This window comes from Fukomys damarensis, unplaced genomic scaffold (assembly GCF_012274545.1).
Source record: "Fukomys damarensis isolate Sample0158 unplaced genomic scaffold, DMR_v1.0_HiC HiC_scaffold_22, whole genome shotgun sequence".
Classification (NCBI taxonomy): domain Eukaryota; kingdom Metazoa; phylum Chordata; class Mammalia; order Rodentia; family Bathyergidae; genus Fukomys; species Fukomys damarensis.
In genome coordinates this window covers 18,235,136-18,260,980 of record NW_022900934.1, presented here as the reverse complement: position 1 = coordinate 18,260,980, position 25,845 = coordinate 18,235,136, and the positions used below count along the sequence as shown (strand labels likewise).

General features: G+C 52.7%; 2 protein-coding genes across 4 annotated transcripts in view; one reads left to right on the top strand and one right to left on the bottom strand.

Annotated features, from left to right (window-relative positions):
* The first annotated feature begins 3,082 nt into the window (after positions 1 to 3,082).
* Lpin3 (lipin 3) lies at positions 3,083 to 19,301 on the top strand. Its single transcript, XM_010631415.3, has 20 exons — positions 3,083 to 3,182; positions 6,969 to 7,166; positions 8,400 to 8,495; positions 9,299 to 9,552; positions 9,738 to 9,821; positions 10,489 to 10,609; positions 10,761 to 11,109; positions 12,993 to 13,092; positions 13,200 to 13,360; positions 13,695 to 13,788; positions 13,862 to 13,931; positions 15,555 to 15,647; positions 15,723 to 15,766; positions 16,408 to 16,549; positions 17,500 to 17,648; positions 17,850 to 17,936; positions 18,375 to 18,527; positions 18,709 to 18,823; positions 18,915 to 19,018; positions 19,144 to 19,301. Exons 2-20 carry the CDS (start codon positions 6,975 to 6,977, stop codon positions 19,286 to 19,288), a joined length of 2,553 nt encoding a protein of 850 aa, XP_010629717.1. The 5' UTR covers positions 3,083 to 3,182; positions 6,969 to 6,974; the 3' UTR covers positions 19,289 to 19,301.
* Positions 19,302 to 19,476: 175 nt separating this feature from the next.
* Emilin3 (elastin microfibril interfacer 3) overlaps positions 19,477 to 25,845 on the bottom strand; it is a 15,436-nt gene continuing 9,067 nt past the window's right edge. For all 3 annotated transcript variants that reach the window (XM_033767077.1, XM_033767078.1, XM_033767076.1), the window contains 3 exons: positions 24,792 to 24,914; positions 23,520 to 23,743; positions 19,477 to 23,261 (listed from right to left, as the gene is read on the bottom strand). In XM_033767077.1, coding sequence (XP_033622968.1) covers positions 21,475 to 23,261; positions 23,520 to 23,743; positions 24,792 to 24,914 — 2,134 coding nt within the window. In that variant the 3' untranslated portion in view covers positions 19,477 to 21,474. The remainder of the gene's footprint in view (positions 23,262 to 23,519; positions 23,744 to 24,791; positions 24,915 to 25,845) is intronic.

Below are 25,845 nucleotides of genomic sequence, written 5' to 3'. Positions count from 1 at the left end.
TTTGCCTGTTTGGACAGACATAGGCTTGCCAGATTTAGCAAATACAAATAACAGATAGCCAGTTAAATATAAATTTCAGATGAACAATGAATCATTTCTGTAGTGTGTCCTAAAGATTGCATGGGACACACACTAAAACACATGCGTTGTATATTTGATGTCCAAATTTAATTGGTTTCCTTTTCTTTTATGTGCAGACATCATGCTGAGTTCTTCATTTGCATTTTCTTGAAAAACTCATGGTCTAGACCTTGCCAGTGATGCAAGAGGTGACAGGTCTATTTGTAAAATCTGGCAATCTTACTCTCACAACAGTTGCTCACCTCCTGTCCCCCAGGTATGCATGCCACAGGGAGACAAAACCAGCATTCATCACATGCCTTCCCACATTAATTAAGGCCACCTGAAGCGGTCAAAGAACTGCTTGCAGCAGCTTCTTGTGCCATATGGCCATGGTTGCATCCTGGGTGAGAGGGTCTCCTCACCCCGTGCAGGGTCAGCCAGCAAGAACACAGCGGGCAGGGTTCAGCAGTGATCACGCATCAGTGAGTTAACAAAGCACATAGGCTACCAAATTCCATAAGAAGGAAGCACCACCTCACCCTGATCAATGAGAAACCAACTGCTGCCAGTGGGCCATGCCCATCCAGGGTATGTACCCAGGAAGAGGAGAACCCGGCCTCTACTCTTCACTCCAGAAATGGGCAAACACAGTGCCCATGATACTCGCACACTTAAAGGATGCCTTGGAGATGGTGATGTAAATCCCAAGCTAAAGAACCACAGGCCCTGCCTTATTCAGCCCAGCTAGGTGTTAGCACAAGCCATACTACTGGGATTGCCTGTGCTCCCCCCAAACCCCCACCAAGGATTCACAGTTCTGGAAACACTGCAATGACCTTTATGTCAAATTTTCCCCCTAACAAAGAACAATGAAAACAATTTGTGCTCGTGTATAAAATTGGGAGCTAAAGCCAGGCATAGTGGTACACACTCCTGGTCTCAGCTACTCAGAAAGCTGAAGCAGGAGATCACGTAGCTAAACTCAGGAGTTTGAGGTCAGCCTGAGCAATGAAGATCTTGCTCCTAAGCAAACTAAAAAAGTGTGATGAGCATTACTGCATACCTACTGTGCCCTGTACTGTGTTCAGCACTTTATTTAGCTCTGTGGTTTTTAGTCTTGGCTGCACATTACAACCACCTGGAAAGTTAAGTCCTAGTATTCTGATCATCAGTCTGTACAGCCAAGAGAGAACTATTAACTTAGTTTATGCTATAGATCTTCACAACAATATCCAGCAAGGAAAATTTTATCACCATTTTGCAGATGAAATTGAGGCTCAAAAAGGTAGATCAGGGCCAGGGATTTAGCTCAGTGGTTCTGTCACCTGCCTCAAAAGCACAAGGTCCTGAGTTTGATCCCTGATACAAAACAAACAAACAAAAAAGATCAACTCTGGCATCTGTAGCTCCAAGCTATAACCATTGCCTTCCTTCCCTCTCAGCTTCCTTCAGGACATTCCTGATGTTTCCAGAGTTTCACTGTCACATGTATTGGTTATATCCTATGCTGCCAGGGACACATTTCTGGCACGGCACTGCCCCTCAGACCACCTTGAGATACTGTGCTTCCGGGCAGCGCTACTCTGTGGTAGCAACCTGACACTAGGTTCAAGACTGGTATTAGTTGGGCGTGTGGTGCATGCCTGTAACTCCATCACTTGGGAGGCTGAGGCAAGGAGGATCTCCGCAAGGGGAAGGGAAGGGAACGGAAAGGAAGGGGAGAGACTCATACTAACATGAGGATAACTGAGGTCAAACAAGCAAGCACTTTGGGTCACAGAAAAATGATAGCAGCCTCTCACTACTACTACATCCTCTCACCCTCGCCTGTCCCTCTCCTGGTCCTCCTCCTCCTCCATCTTTCCTCCTCTCCCCCCCTTCTTCCTCTCTCTCCCCGCCTTCTTGTTTTGCAAACTCCTTCACCTTTAATCTGTCTCAGCATATCTCACAGAAGCCATACATCCTCAGATTGTCAGAGAGGCCTTTGATCCAGAGAAGACGAAGAAATACAGATCCAAAGGGAAAAGCCGTTCTGAGGTACAACCCTCCCCAGCGGTACAAGAGGCGACAGATTTTCCCGACTGAGCCCCAGCCCTCAGCTCACCTGGGCACACCTGTGTCCGACCCCGCGGCACATACACAGGAAAGGAGAGCGAGGCTCGGTGAGAAGGCTGGTCACCATCTTCCCTCTGCTGGCCAGAGGCGGTATTGAGCCCACACCGCAGTTGGACAGTGAGTTGGGAGGGAGGAATGAAGGAGCAAGGCATTTATTGAGCGCCCTTGTATATCAGACATTGTCCTGAGCGCTGGAGCAAAAGCATGAAGGTGATCTGCTCTTATGGAGTTCAAATTCAAATAAAGAGGAAGGCAATCCTGGCTGGGGCTGTATCTCAGTGGTACAGCTCTGGCTAGTGTGCATGAGGCCCTGGCTTCTATCCTCAGCCCCAAAAATCAGTCAACCGATCAACCAACCAACCAACCAGTAAATAAAAAAATTTAAGAGGTTGATGTTAATCAAATAGTCATTCATGCAAATACGGAATTACAACCATGGGCTGTGAGCATGTGACAGTAGGGTCTTGTCGGGACTAGGGTGTCTGGGTCAGGGAAAGCTGCCCTGAACGGGAAATGTGAGCGCCAAGCACCTCCAAAGTCATTTCACGTCCTCTCAGATACCATGCAAGGTGACTCACGCAGATCAGAAGAAGAATTTGCACAAGGTCACAGCGCGAGCTGGCAGCAAATTCAGGAGGACCTCGGTCGCTGGATTCCAAAGTCCCCCGTCAGGTCCGGCTGGCTGCAGAGCCGGTGGCCGGCCACAGGGACGCTGCACCTGTTGCAGCCCTCGGCACAGGGCGGGGTCCTGGTGGAGCCGGAGGAGAGGGCGGCCTCAGGCGCGGAGACCGGTCTGGGCGGGTCTCTCCGGGTGGGGGCGGAACCTGGGCGGATTGGAGACTGCTGAGGTCGCACCTGGCCAATGGAAGGGGCGGAGCTGAATCTTAGTCCCCGGGAAGGCGGAAGCGCGGAGTGCGGCCGGCTGGCCAGGACTCTTACCTGTTGAACCCGTACACAGATAGAGGCGGAAGCTCCGGGTCCAGATCCAGTGGGCAGCTTCCCAGGTAGGGGAAGCCTGGGAAAGAGATGTCCCTGTCCCCTCCTGCAGTGTTCATCTGCCCAGACCTTCCTTGCTGTATGTTCGCGGGTCCGAGTCACCTGTAGCCATCAGCTAGAAACATGCGGGTGCAAGGACTGACTTCTTTCCTTCCCTCGCTGGCCTTAAGGCAGTAGGCTTCTGGGGTAGGCAGAAGATAGACTCTTGAGGGCAGATGCGAAAGCCTTTGGTGGAGACAGGCCTTGCCTTCCCCTGGGTTGACTGTGTGACCTCGGGGAGAACACTCACCTTCCCTGGTACCGTGTCTTCAGTGGCAAAGCAGGGTCTGACCCCTGCCCGGAATGCCTTGAGACTGGGTGAATCAATCTGAGGGCTGGGTGGCACTCTTCCTCTTCAAGGATAATAGAAGTTGTTATCCTCCTACTCCCACTGGTCCTAGCTGGAGAGCCAAACCCCTGGCACCTAGATCTGAAGCCCGGGAGGGTTGAGAACTCATCCAGGGAGGTTGTTCTGGCTGCCTGAAGTAGAGATGAGAGCTACACTGGAAGGCCTGTGGATATTCTGAGTGGAGCTTGAGGCTTGGGCAAGGTACCCTTCAAGTCTACCAGGAGTCCCCCTGCTCATTTTGCGAAGAGTGGGGCCACCTTTGTGCAAAGCAGTGAATAACAAGTTAATGTTCCTAATCTGTCAACTGCAAGCAGGGACAGTGCATCAGAGCCTGCCCTATGCCTGGAGGAGTGGGGCTGTCATGGTGCCACAAAAGATGCCGCTGCTCCTGCTAGGTGACACACAGGGCCGTTTATCACACAGCAGAGCTTTCTACAAGTTATCTCAATTACTCACCGAGACCTGATGAAATCCCCACCAAAGACAGAAAATAAGAGTCAGAGAGATGAGGTGACTTGTCCATAGTCACAACTAGTGATTGGCATAGTGCAGGTTAGAACCCAGGTGGTCTTATGTCCTGACCCATAATGCCCCATGGCCACCCATGATCTGGGGATCTGGTAATAAGGCTTTGAACTTGATCAACTAGCAGACCAGGAAACTGGGGGATAAGAGCAGAAGGCCTAGAAGGAAGGGTACCAATGAACTCTGGGAGGCATTCAGAGGTCTGGGCTCCCAGGTCCAAAGATGAAGTGTTGACTTTAGACACGTTCCTTTGAGGGTGGAACAGAGCCAACATAGCTCCTTATTAGAAGATGGAGGGGTAGGAGAAGGGGGAGGTGACAGCTGAGTCCTGGAGAAAGAATGTGTCCTCGAGGGAGAACAGAGATTGCTGAGCAGGCAGGTAAGGTGGGGCATCCACTGGTGGGATGGGGGAACAGAAAGGGGAAAGGGTTCTAGACTCCCATGACATCTGAGCTGAAAGGAGTCTGAACTGAGTCCTATTTCATAGAAGGGAAAACTGAAGCCAGCAAGTTATTTGCCTGAGAAACTCCATGAATGGATTTGAGTAGGACCCAAGTGTCCCCTAGGTGCCCACCTCTGTCATTCATCTCTTTCCACCAGATCAATGGTTCTCAACGAGGGATGATTTTGTGCCCCAGGTGACATTGAACAACGACTCTAGGCAATTCAGATGTCATGATCTGGAGTGGGGTAGAGGAGGGAGTCGATCAGGGATGCACAACAGCCCACAGCAGAGAATTTTCTAGCCCCAAGTGGTAGTAATGCAGAAGTTGAGATTACTAGAGCAAGCTGAACCTGCCGCTATCCTCTCCACTCCAGCTTTTTATCCCCCAGCAGGACAGATAGCTCAGACATGGGTCCCAGTTGCCTCTTTCTGCTCTGCCTCTCCCATGTTTGCTCTTTTGTTTCTGGAAGCTTGCAGCACTCAGTAAGCAGGTGACTCGCAGATAAAATAGTTCCTGAATCTGAGTGACATGTTAGGGATTATGTCTGGGATGTTAGGGCCCAAATCTCCTTATGTCAAGATGACTATGAACTTTGAAGAGTTTCACTGTACTCCACTGTCAATTTAGCAATTCAGGTTGTGTGTGAAGTTCCAGCATAGACTGAAGGAATCCACTGCTTGGTTTGCCATCCCAGGACAGGAAGGGTAGCGGCATTACCTGAGCAGTGCTGTCCCTGGGAGTCCCGTCATTCAGACTTCCGAGAGTAGGCCTCGCACTGTGAACACAGACAGTTTTTCTCAAACCCTGAAGGGTGCCACCTCATTTGAGGATCTTATTAAAGTTCAGGTGTGGACTCGGGGGCTATGTTAGGCCCAGGTTTCTGTATTTCTAACAGGGCCCCCAGGGATGATGCTGATGCCACTGGACCATGGAGCACATTTCAGTGCAAGGCACTACAAAGGAAGCTGTGGGCTGGGCTGCCCTCTCTGCAGACAACTGTGGTGTGGTTTGGGGACCATGGACTAGAAGGAGCCCATGGTATGGAGTCAACAGACCTGGATATGAGTCATCCACACACATGCACACGTGCACGCACACACACGCACGCGCGTGCACACACAAGCACATCTGTACCCTATTAGCTTAATAGAGCATGGATAATTCACTTAACCTTGGATAGGTCATTTAGCTTCTTTGAGGGGTGGTCTTATACAGCAGGCTGTGTTCTCCAGGGGTTCTGATGATGTAGGGTCTGAGAGAGGCACATCCCTGTGGAGATGGGACAGTCTGGTTCCCAGCATGCAAAGGTGCAGCAGGTCACTGGCCTGGACACCAAGGCAGGAATGATGAACTGGGCACCATGCCAGCTTGGAGGCAGCTCTTAGTACAGCCTGGCTTTTCTCCACTGCTGCCACAGACTCCTGCTTCTGCCTCACCCAGCCCTGCTTGATGTGGGAGAGCTGGAGGGACCGGTCTGATGGGAGAAAGAAGCAGCTTCTATCCAAACCCTCAAAGTGGGTCTAAGGCTGAATCTTGGTCTGAAACTGGGGACTGGTCTGAAGGTCCTGGAGTCAGGCTGTGGGCCTGACCAGCCATGGATGTGGATACCGCCAGGAAAACTAAGGAATTTGGAGTTTGGAGCCTTGGTCCCCCAGATGTAGGAGATGCCCTGCCTTGGGTATCTGATCCCAGAAGGACTGAATAGAGCCTTAGCTCTCTTGGGTACTCCCACTCTTGGCCCCGCACAGATGAGCCACAGTGACCCAGGAAGCCCTCTTCTAGCTCCAGAACCAGGAGGCAACAAGACAGCAGAAGCCATTTCTCAGATGAACAAGCAGAGACCCTCCTCCTGCCCACTTTAAGGTTGTCAGTCATTACCCGGCAGGGCCCTGGGGCTGATTCATCATAGAACTGCTTCTGTTGCCCACCCTGTCCTGTCTCCACAGTTGAGTCATCCCACTGGTTCACTCCAGTCTGGGCTCGAATCCCAGGTCCTGTCCTTACTAGATGTGAGATCTTAGGCAAGTCATTCCACCTCTCAAAGCCTCTGCTGGCTCACCTGTAAACAGGAGTAATAACACCCACTCTGCCAGCCTCACAGGGTTGTTGTGATGATTAAATGAGCCATACCCACTGAGCCCTGTGCTCATTACCGTGAGTCATGGCATTTAGAAGCACAGGCACCTAGGTATTGTCATACCCTGTGCCTTTATTTTTACAGAGGTGGAGATCAGCAGTTGGGGAAGGCAGCACGGGAGGCTGGTGTGGGAGCCAGGGGCAGACCCTTGTCTTGAGGAGCATCTCACATCCCACAGCTGTCTGTGCTCTCAGGCAGGACACAACATAAACCTGGGCATCTGGATGATCAGGCTGCAGAAGGGTCATCCCTCTACAGAGGGAGCCTTGGTCTACAGCACTGCATCTCTTTGCCACAGCCAGCCATGAACTACGTGGGGCAGCTGGCGGAGACTGTGTTTGGGACGGTGAAGGAGCTCTACCGGGGCCTGAATCCCACCACCCTGAGCGGTGGCATCGATGTGCTGGTGGTGAAGCAAGTGGACGGCTCCTTCCAGTGCTCACCCTTCCACGTCCGGTTTGGCAAACTGGGCGTCTTGCGGTCTCGGGAGAAGGTGGTGAGTGCTCTGGCTGGCCAGGTGGCCACTTTCAGATTTTTTTTTAACCAGTACTGGGAATTGACCCCAGCGCTTTTACATTGAGCTACATCTCCAGCCCCTTTTTATTTTTATTTAGAGGCTGGGTCTTGCTAAGTCACTAAGATGTCCAGGCTAGGCTTGAATTTATGATCTCCCTGCCTCAGCCTTCCAGAGTGATAGGATTTGCAGCATGTGCCACAATATGTGGCCCTTTAAATCAGGACATCGACTTCAGCCCCAGGAGAGGACCCAGGCCTCTCTTAGGTGGGCGTCTGTCCTTTGGGCAAGTTTCTCTTATTTTGTATTTTCATTGAAGGTTTTGGGGTCTGGGCCCTGGGAGGATCCCCATTTTTCCATCGAAGAGGCCTGGTAGGGCAGGCTGACTGTTGCAGCCATCAGACCTGGCTGCAGTTTACTGACTTCACCCTTGCTCTTGCTGAATCACCTCATGGCTGAGCCGGGTCGCTTCACCTGTGCAGATGTATGTGATCTCTACCCATGGTGATGGTGAGATGGATTGGGAGAGGAAACAGGCAGTGATAATACTGCCGAAGGGCCAGATATATGGGGATGCTCCAAGGTTCATTCCTCTTCCTTAGGAAACGCGGCTCAGGTGAACGTGGTAGAGATTTTTGTTAGGGCCCAGGCCCCAGGTGTGAACAGTGGTGGGGCGGGCCCTAATCCCATTATGTGGAGGTGACTATGCACTTCCCAGAATGCTTATGGGAAAGTGTAATCTAGGGGAGACAGTACACTTCAGAGGTTAAGAATTTGGGTTGTGGACTCAGGTTTTCTGGGTTCATAGACTCACTTGCTGAGGGGCCACTTCCTCACAAATGACTTAACACGCCGCCCCGCCCCCCCATGGAGATAATAATAGGAGTGAGTGCACGTGGTCATTGTGAAGATTAAAGAGATAATTTGTGCAAAACACCATACAAAGTGCCCAGTAAGCAGTGAATCTCACCATTGTTCATGCAGTCAATGACCTAGGGGCTGAAAAGAGACAGATCATGTTGCTGCTCATGAGGCATAGGAAAGAGAGGAATGTGGAAACCAAGTGATAAACAAGCAGCCAGGCACACTAAGGTCTGGACTAGAAGGCTTCAGACAGGACAGAGATGGGGCAGCAAGGAGCTATGTCTGCAGTGGACTAGAGCGTGGGCCTGAGGGCCTGTGGTGTGGACCATGCATTCCCCCTTCCCATTGCAGGTGGACATTGAGATCAATGGGGAGCCAGTGGACTTGCAAATGAAGCTGGGGGACAGTGGGGAGGCCTTCTTTGTCCAGGAGCTGGAGAGTGACGAGGTGAGTGCTGCCATCCAAGCCTGAGCCTGCCCTGTCACAAGTGCCCCCTCTGGGTGGGGCCTTGGGGTTTGCCACTGTCCCCGTCCTTGTGAGCAGCCCAATGGCAGAGGTCTGATGTAGGGGCGTCAGTGGGGGCTGGCTTTTGCTCCAGAGAAAGACTACTTCCAGGTCTTGGAATAGCAGGCATCTGAGTGACCCCGGCGGATGCCAGGAGGTCCCCTCTGCCCCTGGGCAGCTTGGAGAAGAGAAGGTCTGGGGGCTGGGAGGCATAAGTCTGGCTTGTTCTGGGTCTGGTGCCAAGTCTGTGCAGCTGGAACCCAGAAGTGCGTAAGTGGAGGATGGAGAGGGGTTTTTGTTAAAGGGAAGCAGGGCCCAGCACGAGCCCATGGAGGAGCTTAAAGTGGCTGAACTTACAAAGTATATGTATGCCAGAGATTATGTAGGTGACTCCTGCTTTCAAAGAAAGTTCCTGGCTGGTCTGGAAGACAGATACATGAACAAGTGATGGACCTATTTGGCTACTACAGTGAAAGGAATTAAAATTGGGGTTGGGAATAGTCAGGACAAGCTTGCTGGAGGAGGTAACCTTAGGCAGAGCCTTAAAGAAATATCTCCTTGTAACAGACTTGGACAGAGGAGATGAGGGGTAGCTGTGGCTACTGGGCCATGCTGCTGCTACCTCTGCCCAGTGCCCACACCTGCTTCCCTCAATGAGTTTAATGCAAGGCCTGGGCCTCAGGTAGGGCTCAGGATGGCTGCGGATGTGGCATCTGACCTCAGCTTTGCCTCTGTCTGCCCCACAGGAGGATGTGCCTCCCCGCCTGTGCACCTCTCCCATCCCTTGGGGAGGCCTGTCTGGCTTCCCCTCAGACTCCCAGCTTGGCACAGCCAGTGAGCACGAAGGCCTTGTCATCAAGGGGCGGAGGAAGAAGCGTCGGAGGAAGAAATCCAGGCGAAAGGAGGATGCAGTAGTAACTGAGTCTAGCTCTGAGGAGCAGGAGGCTGGCACTGAGTGTGAATTATCCCTGCTGGGAAAGCTGAAGCAGGATTCTCTAGGGTGTGCAGGAATCTGGGGAAGGCTGTGGTTATGGAGATACCAATTTGGGGGTGCAAGTGCAGGTTCCTCTGTGGATGCTGTATGACTTTAGTTGCTTCACCTCCCCAAACTCCTGATGTCCAAGCTCCTGTTGTCTGCCTGGTGTGTCCTACCCTGTTGGTAACTATTTCCCTGTGGTCCTTCAGCAGTGCTCAATTGGAAGGAGAATCCTCACTGGAGCCGAAAGACATCTACCCCTACTCTGATGGCGAGTGCTTCCCCCAGGACAGGTAGGCACCCAGGTGGGCTGCAGCTGGCTCTCTAGATCCAGAGATCTAGATCTATCTAGGCTCAGAGTGCCTCTTTCTGATGACTAATGACATAGAACCCCTTTAATGTATTTACTGCCCATTTTTATTTCTCTGTAATGTTCTTTTTTTTTTTGGTACTGGGGATCGAACTCAGGACCTTGCTCTTGAGAGGCAGGCAGCAGAACCACTGATCTAAATCTCTGGCCCTTGAAATGTTCAAGTCTTTTGCTAAATTTTTAAATTGCAGTAAAATACACAGAACATAAAACAGCATTTTAATCAACCCAAAATGTTCAACTCAGTGGCATTGAGTGCATTCAGGATGTTGTGCAGCCACCAGCACTATCTAGTTCTAGAACTTTTCATCACCCCCAAAGAAACCCCCTAGAAGTTTCCATTACTCCCAAAGAAGACCCTGTACTCATTAAGCAGTCATATCCTGACCTCAGTTTTTTCTTAGACTGGACTGTCTTATTTTTGATTTGTAGGAATTCTTTGTATATTTATATAGTGTTTATGTCTTTAAATTCCTTTGTATATCCCAAGTTTGACACAGACACAAATATGTTTCACACATTTTCTCCTCAGGCTGGACAGCAGAGGGTAGGGACTGGGGCGAGGAGGTCTCTGAGTATATTTCCTGCAGCCTCTTGTCAGGTGGGCTAATATTCCCTAAGAGTGACTCAGAGTTGGAGCTTCGGGCTACGGAATCCAGTGCCTTGACAGCCGAGTCCCACATACAGTGGGCCTGGGGGAGGCTGCCTAAGGTAAGCTCCTCTGTGGGAGCCCTGTCTCTGCCTTTCAGGGGCTCCCTGGACCCTGTGGGTTGGGATTGGAGGTGGGACACCTTCCTCAAAGCTTTGTGGGGCATGGAAGGCAGGCTGGAACCTGCCCATATCTTCCAATATTTGTTTGAAGGTGGCCAAAGCTGAGCAGCCTGAGTCCTCAGTGGTCTCTGTAAGAGGCACTGGAGCAACTATTCCTCTTCAGAGGGGATACAGTACCTTTTCCTCCTCTGCGGCTGACCTGGGCCCTTTGGGACTCACAATCCCACAGACAGGGGATAGTGCTAATCTGCTTTGGCCTGATACGGAATCCCACTGGAGGAAAACTCTGGTGGACCCCCCTCAACCCTCCCCAGAGGGTGAAGAAACAAAGGCCCTGAGCTCCAAGGATGCAAACTTCCTTCCTGCTTCTAAATCATGGAACTGGGCCATTCTGGAGAACCCTGCTCCCACTGGGCAGCCAGAAGTCTCCAGGGGGAAAGGTAAGGGCTGGTTGACCCTTCACACTGCTTCCTGGCCTCATGTTATCCCCTGGGTGGCTCTGGGACTTCAAGTACATTCTGAGTATCTACTGGGCACTAGGAACTATGCTTGGCACCAGCTGTCAAGGGGCTCAGAGTCCACTGGGGGAGACAAATGACACACGTGTAACAAGGAAAAGCCTGGCATGGGCCACATGGGCAGAGCAATTGGTTGGAAAGGGGGTTATTTAAATTCAGTGATCAAGCACATTTTAAAATTGTCCTTTATTAGTCCTAATGATAGCAGTACCCCTAATAGCACTACATGGAAACAAATTATTATACATTACACTGTATTATAAATTTCTGTTTACCACGCCCTAGTTCTGTCTCGCTCCCTGGAGGATATAAGCAGAACATAATGTATTGCTTTAGAACATATTACTTTGTTCTCTCCTTCAGCAATTCAGTTTGTTAGTGTCTCTCTTTTAAAAATTGTTGAATCCCAACCCAAGTATGCAGTGTGTACTATAGCAGCTCAGGTCCAAGGAGGTATTTTCTAAAATCACTTTTCCTTAAAGTACTTTCTACTTCCACTTCTGGAACTGGTGTCTCCTAAAAAGCAAGAAACCAGTTCCACTTAGTGATAAACCATTATCAACGTGAGGTTTGATGAACAAGTAATACATGCTGCATTTATTCGTGTTTATTGCTTAATTGCTAATTGTGATCAGATTACTGAATGCCTCCTCCATATTCCTGAAGTTTCCCATCAGTAACTCTTCCAGTAAGCTGAATTTTAATTGTGCAGCACATTTGCAGTAGAGGAGTACAAATGAAGTGTTTTTCTCTACATCCTTTCTTGACCCAGAGGCAAAGGATGAGGTTAACTAGTACACTTTGTTTTATAGTCGTTATGTTTCTATAAGATATGATGTCCTATGTATCCCAGAGAGGCTAGAAAACTTTGTTCTTTGCTCCTATCTGTGGGTGCGTTTTTGTGGGGGATTTGAGAGGACATGCATGTAGTAAAATATTCCTTGTTTGTTAAAAAAATAAAACAAATCAGGTGATCAGGGAAAGCTTTTCTGAGCAGGTGATGTTGGAGGCAAGATGTGGATGATAAAGATCTAGCCAAATAAGGAACAACAGAATTCTAGGCGGAGGAAACAGCATGAGTCAGGGCTCCCAGGCAGGAGAGAAATTTCCTGTCTAGGAACTGAGGGCAGCTGGTAAGTCTTGAGGGAGGAGGGAAAGAGGGTTGGGATAAGAAGTCTTCGAAATGAGAAGAGATGAACCATTCCCAGCTCACAGGCTGGGATTTACCTAAGAGTGAGGGAAGGCACTTGGCCTGCACCATCCAAATCAGTAGCCACTGGCTTATATGCAGCTTTTTAAAATTAAACAAGCCAAGGCCAGTGATTTAGCTCAGTGGTTCCACCGCCTGCCTTGCAAGTGCAGTAGTCCACACCAATGGTCCCAGTGCTCTCGGAGGATGATACAGGAGGATCACAAGTTTTTGCCCAGCCTGGGCAACATAGCAAGACCCTGTCTCAAAATGAAAAGTAAAAAAATGGCTGGAGATATAGCTTAGTGTAAAGGCCCTGGGTTCAATCCCCAATTTTAAAAGAAAAACAACAACAACAACAACAACAACAACAAAAAATATATATATATATTTATTAATTATACTTAATATTTTGTTTCTCTGTTATACCAACCCTACTTTAAAGGTTTTTAATAGCCATGTATGCCTACTGGCTACCATATTGGACAGTGAGGATAGATATGGGACCTTTCTGTCATTGCAGTGAGTTCTGTTGGACAGCACTGACTTGGAGTCATAAAGCAAGGGGACACATGCTGTTCATGCCACTGAGCATATGCCTTTCCTCTATCCTTAGGCTCTTTGAAGAAAAGCCAGCACTTGGGCCCCAGTGACATCTACCTGGATGACTTGTCCTCCCTGGACTCTGAGAATGCAGCTCTTTACTTCCCTCAAAGGTGCTGGGTTGTAGGGGCCAAAGGTCCCTGGTCAAGTGGCTGGGAAGAGTAGGAACTCACCTATTTCTTCTTTGTGTTTATATCACTGTCAACACCTTTGCCCCCAGCAGTTGTGGGCTAGGAGCCAGAAGGTGGAGTGAACCCTGCAGCCAGAAGCTCCTGGGGAACCTCAACCCCGAACATGTACCAGAATCCACTCCAGACTCAGTGGACCTCATAGCACTGTCCCTCTGTGGTGGACTGGCAGACAGCCGGAACATCTCCCAGGGTATGTTTGACCAGACATGGAGCCTTTCCAAGGATTAGTGTGGAGCCCAGAGGACGGGGAACAGCAGGGAAGACCTACTTAGGAGACACGAGGCTGCCATCCTCTACCCCGGAGGCCTCTCTTGGCCAAGACAGGCGAGGCATTCCCAAGTCCCTGTGAAGCACATGCTTGGGGTGGGAACAGGTACAAAAACCACAGATAAGGAGGACTCCTGGCAGGTCAAAGAACCAACTGGCTGATGTGTGATAAAGCGTGGGAGTCTGGAGTCATAGGAGGATAGCAGGTCACATAGGGTGTTCTGGCCTCACCCCTCGTTCTCTGCCTGTGTGCCCAGAAAAATTCAACCAGCACATCGTCTCCTACCAGGATCTCACCAAAAACCCTGGGCTCCTGAATGACCCAAACCTAGTGGTGAAAATCAATGAGAAGTAAGTAGTGGGCTGGGGCTGCTGGTGCCCAAAGTCACCCACTGCAACCTCAACACCTATCCTGTCTTTCCAGGCACTATAACTGGGCTGTGGCTGCCCCCATGATCCTCTCCCTGCAGGCTTTCCAGAAGAACTTGCCCAAGGTAATGGTTAGAACATGGTTGGGGCCATAGCTTGGAATTGAGAGGTTCTTAGCAAACAAGTGGAGAGATGGGCCTGTGGCCTGCTGCTGCTAGTTGCAGGACTGACTCTGAGAGGGGAGATACACATCCCTAAGCCCAGTCCCATCTCATGTGTACAAAGCCCCACCTCTTTGGGGTTTCCTGGCCATGGGCGGATCCTATTGGACTTGGACTCTACTTCAAAAGAGCTCAGGACAAACTAGAGGGTCATAAATATCCAATAGATGCCTACAGGGCATGCCTCCAACAGGAAGATTTGGGGTCTTAAAGATGAGGCTTGGGAGACAGGGGTCTAATTCTTTCCCTTCCTCTAAAACTATCCCACCAGGAAGGACCAAGGGCTGCTTACTCAACTAATCGGCTTAATCATTTGTTAGTATGTACTATGTGCTAGGCCCAGACTGGGGACAGACATGAAACAGAAACTGTCCTCACCTCCTAGGAAGATTGAGCTAATCAAAGAAATCACTTGATCAATATAAAATTCAGCTGTGTGCTGGGAAGGAGAGGACTGGGGTGCTGCAAAAGCCTTCAATGAGGGGTAGGCTGCTGAACCAGGGGTCCTGGGGGCAGATTGGAGGGTAAGTGTGCCCTGAGAATTTGAGGCAGGGAACACCATGTACAGATGCCCAAGAGATAGAAAAGGACACATCCTCTTCATTCTCTTCCAGAAGCTTCATCTGGCCCTCCTGAGCCTTGCTGGCCATTTCCACCCTGTGCCTGTTCTTTCTGCCCTTTTGGAAGCTTTCTAGGGCCCCAACCTGGCATGAATCATTGTTCTTAGATAGGTTAGGCTTAGCCAAAGAGCATTACCAATCAGATGTTGACAGCCATCTCCCTTATATGACACTGTTCTATCTTCTGAGAAGGAAGACAGCCACTCCTTTGCTTGGCCTTCCTAATCTTACCCAGACAGACCCACTACTCAAGTCCCCCAAGGAACCTCACCCAACCTGCTTCCAGCACAAGGGGTACCCTGACTGATGTACCTAAGCCCATGTCTTCCTGAACTAGGGTTCATCCTTCTGCATCTGTGGATATGCTGGTGTCTCTTTCAGGTGGGCCCTGGCCTGGGCTCTCCCTGGGGTCACCTAGCACAGATCTAATCAGCATTTTTCACAAGGTCATATTGCCCCAGTCAGATAGTAATGAGAACATACCGTATGGGAGGCTGTTCATGGGAGAGGATTACTGACTTCAGGGGCTTGATTATGTCTGCCTTGGAGTTAGAGGGAATTTCCAGCTATAGACTCCTTTCTGCTGCCACTTGGCAGCACTGTGCAAGGAACACCAGTTTTTAAGAAATTCCTAGAGCAGTGCTACCTTTAGCTATTCTCTGTGGCTGAGGCTGGCCTGAGCTAGGTCAGGGCTGAGGAACAGGAATGGTCCTAATCTCCCGTGAAAAGCATGAGTCATCTTTTGGAGTCTCTGGAGGGAGGTCAACATGATTCCTCAGCCCATGGATGTTGACAGTGTATTGTTATAGGGTTGGCCCTGACTCTAGACTCATGGCGGGGGTGGGCTGGGCAATGTAAGACAGGTTTGTAGGGTGCAGAAAGAACTGCCATGGCCTTCTGCCCACAGAGCACCGTGGACAAACTGGAGAAGCAGAAGATGCCCCGGAAAGGTGGGCGGTGGTGGTTCTCCTGGCGACGAAGGGATTTCCCAGCAGAGGAGGTGGGTGGTCATGGACACGAGGCAGGGCGAGCACAGGACAGGGGGCAGAATCCACTGATAACTGTTCTTCCACAGCATGGTGTCCAGAGGGAGAAATACACAGCCAGGGAGCAGCAGGGGTGAGTTGGAGCTCCTGGCAGGGCTGTGCAGCGGGAGCTCAGGGAGGACTGCTGTAGGGAGCAGGGGACACGGAGCAGTACCTTCTCCAGCTGTGACTCTTCATCATTCCTCGATTCATCATTCTTTTGCCCGAAACATGTCCAGACTGCACATATGGGAGAACTTAAGATCTAGAGACATTAAATGTCCCTCGGCCAGAGCTGGAACAGGTGCTCAGGCTCCTGGCCTGGACAAGAGGCTGCCATGTTAAGAAGAAGGGGGCCTCCCTCTCCCCAGCTCACAGGGGGTCAGATGACTTGTTTTTCTTTTTTCACCTCTGAAGTGACCCAGCCGTGTGAGGTTGGGTAGAGGGTGGCCAAGGATGGGCTGGCTGAGACCACAGCAGTGAGACTAGGAATACACCCCAGGATGCATGTTAACTGCTTTAGGTAAACATCTCCAGGACATGCCCTACACCCTGGACACTATCAACCAGCACTGGTGTCTGGCCCCCTGCCACGTGGTGGCACCTAGAGGGGAAGGACTTTGAAAGGACAAGGACAAACCCAAGATACTCATGGGCTGGGTCAAGAGTGAACGTCTATTTCAAATGACTGGCCTTCCGCTGGAGAGATGGCCTGAGTGTGGGTCCTGCCTGCAGGGAGAAGACAGAAGTCCCAAGCAGTGATGATGATGATGCCCCAGACAGCCCCGTGATCCTGGAGGCCCCCTCCCCATCACCCTCAACTCCAGCCTACATTCCTACCTATAAGAAGTCCCTTCGTCTCTCTTCTGATCAGATTGTAAGTGCACACCCATGGGGTGAGTTGAACCTCCTGGCAGGGTGAGCTCATTCTGTCCCGGTCTCGGGGCCAAGCTGAGGCACAGGTCACCACAGGCCAGAATCCGTCCTCTGGGCATGCTCCCTGCCAGCCTCTGCTTGAATACCATCAGGCACAGGGGTCTCACTTCTTCCACACCAACCCATTTCTCTATTGAATGCTTTGACTGAGACGTGTACCTGCAGTGAACAAGATGGTTCTGGGTCTGCCCTTGGAAACCACACTAAAAGAAACAAATCCTGCCAAGTTCTTCAGATTTGGGCTGTTATGAGTTCCCTAAACTTGTAACTAGTGGCTTCTGTAATAAGAACAAGTTTCTCTCTTGAGTGTGGCACCAAGGTCAGGGAAGTATGCAGGAGGGGCTGAGCAGTCTGGTACACGGCAGCCACCACTGACCTGGTGGTACTCTGGAGCTCATTCCCACTTCAGGATCAGCTGAGCGTTGGAAGTTATCTGGCTTTGGTACAGCTGCTGTCCTCATCCTTCTCTAGGTCTCTCTTTAGGGCAACACTGAGTCAAGTACCCTAGCTCCAGGCAGGGGCTTCCTGTGAAGAGCCCACAGGGACCCCATGATCGAGTGGGATGTCTCCCTCTAAGAACAGCCCAAGCCTTGTGATGACCCTGGAAACATGGGCAGGAAGTCACAGAGGCGGTTTCTCTCAGATTCATATCCTAAGGGAGTAAAGGGGGGTGGGGGTGCCAAGGCTCCTGTGCCAGCACCCAGATCAGCATGGATACACTCCACCCATGTGGGTCTGTGTGTGGCTGTCTTCAGACTCTTTAAGAATGGCCTCTGAACTGGAAGAGGAGAATAAGAGGCCTGTGAGGGTCAAAGGCCACAGTCTGGGTGGAAAAAGGTAGACAGTGTCTGACAGTGGCAGATCACACCCCTCTCCCTTGCTTGGCTCCAGCGGCGCCTGAATCTCCATGAAGGTGCCAATGATGTGGTCTTCAGCGTGACCACCCAGTACCAGGGCACCTGCCGCTGCAAGGCCACCATCTACCTGTGGAAATGGGATGACCAGGTGATCATCTCTGACATCGATGGCACCATCACCAAGTGAGACCCTGCTGACCATGAGGAGGGCAGGGAGGGCCTGAGGACTCACCTCTGTGTTGGGTGTCTGGAGGGGCAGGGGGCAGGGTGGGAGGCCCTCCCCAGCAGGCCATCCTGAGGCTGGGGGCTGAGTCCTATCGGGTCCCACCCATGGAGCATGAGAGCCATGTGGGATAGCCTCAGAGTGACCGTTTCTGACTGTAGGTCGGATGCTCTAGGACATATTCTGCCCCAGCTGGGGAAAGACTGGACACATCAAGGCATCATTAGTCTCTACCACAAAATCCACCTGTGAGTATCGGACTGGGACTGAGCCAGGGCCCCATGTAGAAGCAGGGTGGATAACAGGATATCTTAGACCACTCTGACTTCTGCCATGGGAAGACAAGCTTAGGGACCAACGGGGGCCACAAGGGTGTCAGCCTGTCAGGTCCACAGAGCACTGAGACCTTTCTGGTCCTTAGTTCTCCTGTGAGCCATCTACCTGCTGGCCTCAGTCTAGTGGGGAAGCCTGACCTACTGGGTCTCAGGAATGTGCCTGAGCTTCAAGCAGGGACGGCCATTAAGGCCTGGTCTTGCCCCTTTCCTCAAGTCTCCTCCCTGCAAAACCCTCTGGATTTGAAGGCCAGAACCACAGGATTGGGCTGGTTTGGGCTTGCCAAAGCCAAGTGGAGGGGTAGGAGTGGCTAGTCTCTGATAACTCTTGAGCCACCTCATTCCCTCTCCCAGAAATGGATACAAGTTCTTGTACTGCTCAGCACGGGCCATTGGCATGGCTGACCTCACCAAGGGGTACCTGCAGTGGGTGAGCGAGGGTGGCTGCAGCCTCCCCAAGGGCCCCATCCTGCTGTCTCCCAGCAGCCTCTTCTCTGCCCTCCACAGGTAACCACCCCATACACAAGCCCAGGGCCCTGAGGGCAGGGGCAGGTGCATGGCCAGCCCAGCCTAGCTAGTGTGTTCTTAGGTGTGAGCTGGGGCTGGGTCACCTGCCCCTGCCCCTGCTCCCTCTGGTTACTGCTCCTACTTGTCCCCTTTTCCCTGCCTGTGTCCATGGCTGCTCCAGGGAGGTGATTGAGAAGAAGCCAGAGGTGTTCAAGGTCGCCTGCCTGAGTGACATCCAGCAGCTATTTCTGCCCCATGGACAGCCCTTCTATGCTGCCTTTGGGAACAGGCCCAATGTGAGTGTGTCCGCTCCCCATGGGCTGAGCCCGCTCCTTCCCAGCCCTCAGCAGCCTCAATTTTACCACCCATGTCCTCTTTGTTCCACAGGACGTCTTTGCCTATCGACAGGTAGGCCTACCTGAATCTCGAATCTTCACGGTCAACCCCCAGGGAGAACTCATCCAGGAGCTCACCAAGAACCACAAATCCACGTGAGGCCAAACCCTGCCACATGTCCCCTTTGCTGCCCTGCCTTGGCCTGTCCTGGGGCCCCAATTTTACTTCCTCTTCTGGTAGGATGACCCAGGCTCTCAGTGCCACCCTGTCCTGCCTGTAGGTATGAGCGGCTTGGTGAGGTGGTTGAGCTCTTCTTCCCACCTGTGGCCCGTGGCCCCAGCACAGACCTGATCAACCCTGAATACAGCAACTTCTGCTACTGGCGGCAGCCATTGCCTGCTGTGGACCTTGATGCCCTGGCCTGAGCCGGCCCCAGCTGCACCCCCCTCTGGCCTAGTCCAGGACTGGGTATCTGGCCGTACAAGGGGTTGGAAGCCAGGTACAACAGGCTTCTAATCCACTAAAGAGGAGGAGGGCATTACACACTGATTTGTAGTCACAGAGACCCCCTATTCTAGACAAAGGGTATAGGCAGCTGCTCTAGATCTCAGTGTGTCTTTGACCTGTAGCATGGTACTGGTAGGAATGCTGGAATATGCCTGTAATCCCTGCTACTTGGGAGGCTGAGGCAAGACGTCTGCAAGTGAGCCTAGCCTGGGCAACTAAGTTAAAACCTTGTCTCAGAATAAAATAAAAAGGGTTGAGGACATAGCTTGCCTAGCAAGTATGAGCCCCTGGATTCCATCTCTAGCACTGTTAAAAAAAAAAAAAAAAAGTCACTTAGGCCCTTCCAGGGTTTGTCTTTGTCTTTGATGTGTCTGTCTGTCCTGTCCCAGCCACCCTGGGACTTTGCCTGAACTCAACATGTCAGAAGTAGATGGCCCCTCTAAGATTTGAGGCCTCTATGTACAGGGAAGAGGGTGTCAGCGGCAGCGGGGTGTGGCTGAGTGGCACTGGGAAAGAACATAGTGCTCCAGCCATGCTCTTCTGGGAGCCCAGACTGTACCCTACAAAGTAACTCCTCCACGGCCCCACCCATGTCCAGTTCCTGAGCCTGGCATCACTGCCTCCCTCACTGGTGCCCAGGCATCAGTCCCAAGTCTAATGCTCCAGGGCCCCTCTGACATCAGGGAAAGGAAACTTGGGTCCCACAAGGACTGAGGGAACATGGCTTCTGCTTGCCTCATTGAAGCCTGGCCACTGTCCCAGGTCCTCTCAGAATGTTCTTTGAGGACTCAGGCTCACACCTGGCCATGGCAGGTGGTGTTTGCTGACTGCCTTGCCTGGCCTCTAAGTCAGTGCAGTGTGCAGCTATTGAATGAGCTCTCACCTGAGGCACAGGGCAACACCCCCAGCAGCCTTCCCTCACACTGCCTTTGGAGGAAAAAAAGCACTCTTAGACTGCCTGAAAGCTTTAATCCAGAATCTGCCCTCCTCGCACAGTGCCAGGGTGGAGGGCACAGCACCAAATGTTCAGAAGGGGTCCTGCAGACAGCACAGGAGGCCCGTGACACTGTGAGGGAAACCAAGGCTGACAGCCTCAGCACAGCAGGGAACTGTGAGGGCCTGAGGAACACTTACATTTTTCTAGTTGTGCCTTAATGGTTTCATACCTGAATTTCTTACCACTTTGTGATCATCCTGGCAGGGCAGGGATTTTGTGAGGGTGTTAAAAGCAAGGCCTAAACCCCTGTTGCCCCAGCTATGGCTTTCTCAGGGTCTGGCTTCCTTTAGGCCTCAATATATACTAAGGCTACACTTAGGAGAGGTACTGATCTGGGGGAACAGAGATTTTTCCCCAACTGGAAAGAAGAGGACTAGAGCCCTGAAAATGTCTTTGGGGAAGGAAAGGGGCAAAGATAAAGTGAGGTCTTCAAACAGATTGCCTGGATATCACTCTTTGCTCTCGGAATCTACAGCTGCCTCAGCCCTCACCAAGAGGGAGGATCAAAAAGAATAAAGAAAACCCTCAGCTGGGTCTCTGTGCTTCCATTCGGTCTGAAGGATGCGGGGAGCTGGAAACCTCTGGTGGCTTCTGGTCCTTGGTTCAGAAACAACATCCATGAGGCTGCCAGGTGTAAGGGTAGTTCCAGGGGGGATCACTTTCCTGTAGAACCCTCATCCAGATGGCTATGGTAGAAGCCAAGATACAAGGGAACAGAAATCTCCAAGGGCTGATGCCACCTGCTGTGGGCAAAGGGAGTTGTGGACAGGCCCCTGTGTGAGAACGGGCAAGAACTTGCACAGTTGCTAACTCCGATGTGTCTGTAAAAAAGCAAGTCATAGACCATGGAATGTGTGCTCTTTGAAGTCCATCCTGGTCTTTACCATGACATCCTTGCCTTGATCACAATCCTGAAGTGTCTAGTTGTGCAGCACTGATGACCAGGACAGTCATACGAACATAGACTGAGACCATCGGTCCAGTGGCCTCTGAAGTGGCAACTGGGCTGGTCCTGGAAGGCCTGCAGGCATGGCTGGGTAAGACTGGGCTCTGGGGTGATGTTCCCAGAGTTGATGCGATCTGGGGCTTGGATCCTAACCAGCCTGCCTAGTTAGCTTGCCCTAGCCTTGCCTGCTCAGCCAACTGGGCCCGGCAGTCCAGCAGGTCATCTCGGAGACGGGCGATGTCCTCTGTGTGCTGGGCTAGCGTGCGATTCAGCTGGTCCACATGGCCCCACAGTCCCTCCCTGGACCTAAGCAACTCAGTGGGCAAGCTGTCCAGACTGGCAGCCAGCAGGCCAAGCCTCCTGCACATGCCCTCCACTTGTACCACCCGCTGGTCAAAGTGGCCCACAGCACGCTGGAGTTCTCGGGCTGTGTCCTGGCAGTGGCTCAGCCCCCTGGCCACACTGGCCATACCAGCCTTGAGATGCGCCAGCTCCCCCTGCAGGTTCACGACCTGCCGGTGGCCAGCCTGGAGCCTTGAGCCTTGGCTGCTGACCTGCTCCTGGATGGCGTGGACATCAGCCTCCACCTTGCGTTCCCGCTCATCCAGGGAGGTGTTAGCAGCCAAGAAGGCATCCGAGTACTGGCTCACGGAGTCACTGAGGCCTGTGAGTGACTTGCTCACTGAGTTCAGGTTGACCTTCAGTAAAGTGATTTCACCTTGGAGTGAGCTGCCCGTCCCTTCTGCCAGCTGACCCTGGACTTCAGCCACGGTGCCATTGAGCTGCTGTAGCAGAGCTGTGTGGCTGGCCACCTGGTGTAGGAGGGCCTCACTCCGGCTCTGCCAGGCTTTTACCTCTGACACGAGGTTGTCCAGGGTGGCTGCCACGGTACTGGGGGTGCATGAGGTCTCCAGGGAGACCAGCCGTTGTTCTAGCACGGCCAGCTCTGTCGGCACAAGGGGCCGCACGGACCTGCCCAGTGGGACGCTGTCCTGATTTAGCTCTCCAATTAATGTCACCAGGCGCTCCTCTAGGCTCTGCACACGCTCTTCCAGCATGGACCCGAAGCCATCCACACCCCAGCCCCCCATCTCCATCCTCAGACAGCAGCTCCTCACTCCATCCTCTGTCCCATTGAGGGTCTCCAGGCCCTCCAGCAGCCCATCCACACCCCCCTCAAGCATAGCAGCAGAGAGATGCTCAAGCTCATCCCTGGCTGGGGTGCCCGGGCCCTTGTGGGCCTCCACAACTGCCCGCAGGTTCTTCTCAAGGTTGTCCACGCGGGCACTGATCAAGGCCAGCTGGCCGCAGCAACTCCCTCCACCAGCCACACTCAGGCCTTGCAGCCGAGTGCCCAGCTGTGACAGCTCCCGGCGCAGAGCCAGCTCACGGCCATCAAGGCTCTGGTGTAGCCGCCGGCTGGCTGCCTGGCCCTCCTCACACTGTTGCCGCACCTCCTGCACCCGCAGGTCACACTCACTCTGGATGCCTTGCAGCTTCTGCTCGAAGCCATCTAGCAGGCTCCCCCAGAGTCGCTGCAGCCGTTGGTCCACGTATTCCTCCAGCAGTGCCAGAGAGGTCAGTGGGGATGGCGGGGCTTCCCGCAGCCGCTGCAGGTGGGCCTCGTGGCCAAGGGCGAGTCCGTGCACCTCGTTGAGCAGCTGCACCTTGGTGCGCAGCGTGTTGCTCACTTCTGTTACTTTGCTCAGGATCTCACCCAGGGGAGGTGTGAGTGGTCCTCCTGTTCTGTCTCTTGGATCCACATGCCCCTCTGGGATGACCCCAAAACCCACAGGGATAGCAGGAACCCTGGAGTCCCCATTTATCCTGCCGGGGTCCTCATGGCTGGCCACCAGACCACTGAGGGTACTATATACTTGTGCCAGGTGCTGGACATCACTCTCCAGGCGTTCCAGGCGCTCACCAAATAGCCCTAGGCCTTTTCTTCCTAGAAAAGAGGTTGAGAGACTCCAGGAGCATCACTGGCCCAGCCCCCTCAGGGTACTCTGCTCCCAGGCCACCCGAGAGGCTTCCTGTTCTAGGCCTACATTTTCACCGAGCACAACTTCCTACTTGCACACTTAGTGTGAGACATACCCTCCCCAACCCTGCCAGACCTCAGGAGCCTGGGTCAGTCCCTTCCCTGTCCCTGTCCCTGAGCCCAAGAAACCTGGGCACCTGGGAGGGTATTCAGAGTCAGACTCACCATGGGGACCGGGGGCCGCTTGGCTGTAAGGAGGGGGCCTGGGACCTGAGCCCACCTGCCCTGAGGGAATCTGAGGTTCAGGATTCAGCTGGGGTGGGGTGGCCCCATGGTCCGTGAGGTGCTCAGGGCAGCTTTCTCCAGTGAGGCCAGGGCAGCAACGCCAGGTGAGGTCTGTCACTGTCTTGTAGCCAACCTTGTATTTGGGTCTGAGCACTGTGCGGTACCTGTGCCAGCAAGAGTGAGAGGGCAAGATCTTACACCTGTAGGCTGAGAGTCCTGTCCCCTAGCTGGCATTCAGGGTCACCCTCAGATGACCCCACCTCCATACCACCCCCAAGGGTTTTCCTTTTTAGGGGCTGAAGGTGACAGAGTTGTGGGTTGGGGGCCTTCCAGGGGCTGTGAGGCCTCTGAGTGGAGGATTCAGGTAAGAAGCCCCACCTATGTTGTGTACTTGGGAAGAAGGATAGCAAAAGATTTAGCTCCAATCTCCCCAAGACCATATGGACCCTCTTTAGTTCATGCTGCCACAAGAATTCCCCTTGGGCTCTCCTAGTATCTTAGAGAACAAAGCTCCAAGCCCTCCCCTGTGGGTGTGAAGGAGTATTGCCCTGGAGCTGAGGCTGGTTATACCTCCTACTGTCTTGGAGCCTCTTCACTCTCACTAGCCCTCTATAGTTCCTTCTACTCCTTCACCCTACTCTGATCCCAGCTCTGGTCCCAGGATGGTGGGAGGACACGTCTGATTTTTGGCAGGGAGGGGAAGACCTAAAGATGCAGGCAGAGCTCACAAGGGGCCCCTCCTCATCTGCTCACCCACTGACACACTGGAGGACAGATCTGTTTCCAGATGCACACTCAGACCTCTCCAAGTGCAAACCTCACGTCTGTCCCTCCCATGCCGCTTGCCTGTCTGTCTAAGCCCCAGGACTCTGGCTTCCACCCCTCACCCTTAGGCCACCTTCTCATGATCACCACAGCCCTCCCTGGATCTGCCTTAGCCCCCCTGTGGCATCACCTCCATTGCCTCTGTCCGTTCCTCCTAGCCAGGTGCTGCCTCCTCCCTTGCCACATCCCCCTCGTCCCTCTGTGGATTCCAAGCTCCTTCTGCCTCTGTGAATGATGCCTTGCCACAGCTTCAAAAGGCCCTGGCTCACTCTGGGGCTCAGGTGAGCTCTCTGGAGTTTTGGAGCTGCAGCACAGGTGACTCTGCTCCCAGGTGAAGGCAGAAACGGGGCTCTCATGTGTGGGGGGTGAGGTGGGGGGTGCACTCACGTGACTGTCCCAGAGCACTTGGGCCCCCATCCACACTGCCGGAACTCAGCCTTTATGTAGCTCTCTGCTCCCTCCTGTAGAATGCAGGTTACATTCCTGTGCACAACATAGGCACAAAGGGCCCTACAAGGGAAAGTGGCCTCCTGGAATATCTGGCCCAAGTCAGGCCCACTGAGGCCTATGCCCTCTTTCCCCTACCTGTTGACTTCAGCAGTGAACCAGACCTCCATCTGTTTCGTCTGTTCTCCTTATCCCTAGAAGTCAGGGCCCTTGCCTGAAGTCTAGAATATTCTGGGCCGGGCCCAGCTCCACTGCTAACATTCTGATCCCTGCATCCTCAATGGTGCCACTGAACTTGGTGCCATACCAAACTAGGACCCTGTCCTCCCTGACTAGGGAAGAGACCACCATGGATTTTCCCTCAAGTGCTTGCCACACCTCCTGCCCTCCATCTCCAAATGCCTTCCATTTGCCTTGAAGTTCTGAGATCTCAATATAGTGGCTCCTTTGAGATCAGGGTTTTCCTCTTTCCTCCCGTAGTTTTTTTCTCACTTAGACCAGGGCTTGAACTGCCTCCTTCAGGAAGCCTGCTCTGTTTGATGCAGCCCAGCAAACTTAGTGTTGGCTATGGCTGGGCACTCTCCTAGCTACCGCTCAGATTCAATTAGAGTTCAAATTCGGCCCTGAGCTGACCACGGAGGCCCCCTGCCACTTCCAGAATGCCTGACCTGGACTCCGGAGCCCTGTCGGGGCTCCCTCCCTAGGGGTTGCTAAGACCAGGGTCGCCTCAGGAAGGAGGAGAGGAGATCCGGGCACAAGGCTCCATCTCCTACTCGCAGGGGCAGAGGAGAGACGGGAGGCCTCAGTGGCGCGTGCTCCCTGCGCAGACCGCCCTTGCTCCGCTCCCTCCACCTGGTCCGCGGTGCCCACAGTTTGCATTCGGCACAGCTGGAAAACGTTACTTCTCTGGAAAGGTTTTCTCGGCACTGCCAGGATCCCCGCCGCAGAGCCAGGGCCCCTCGGCTTGGTTGTCTTCGCCAGCCCCGCAGCCTCC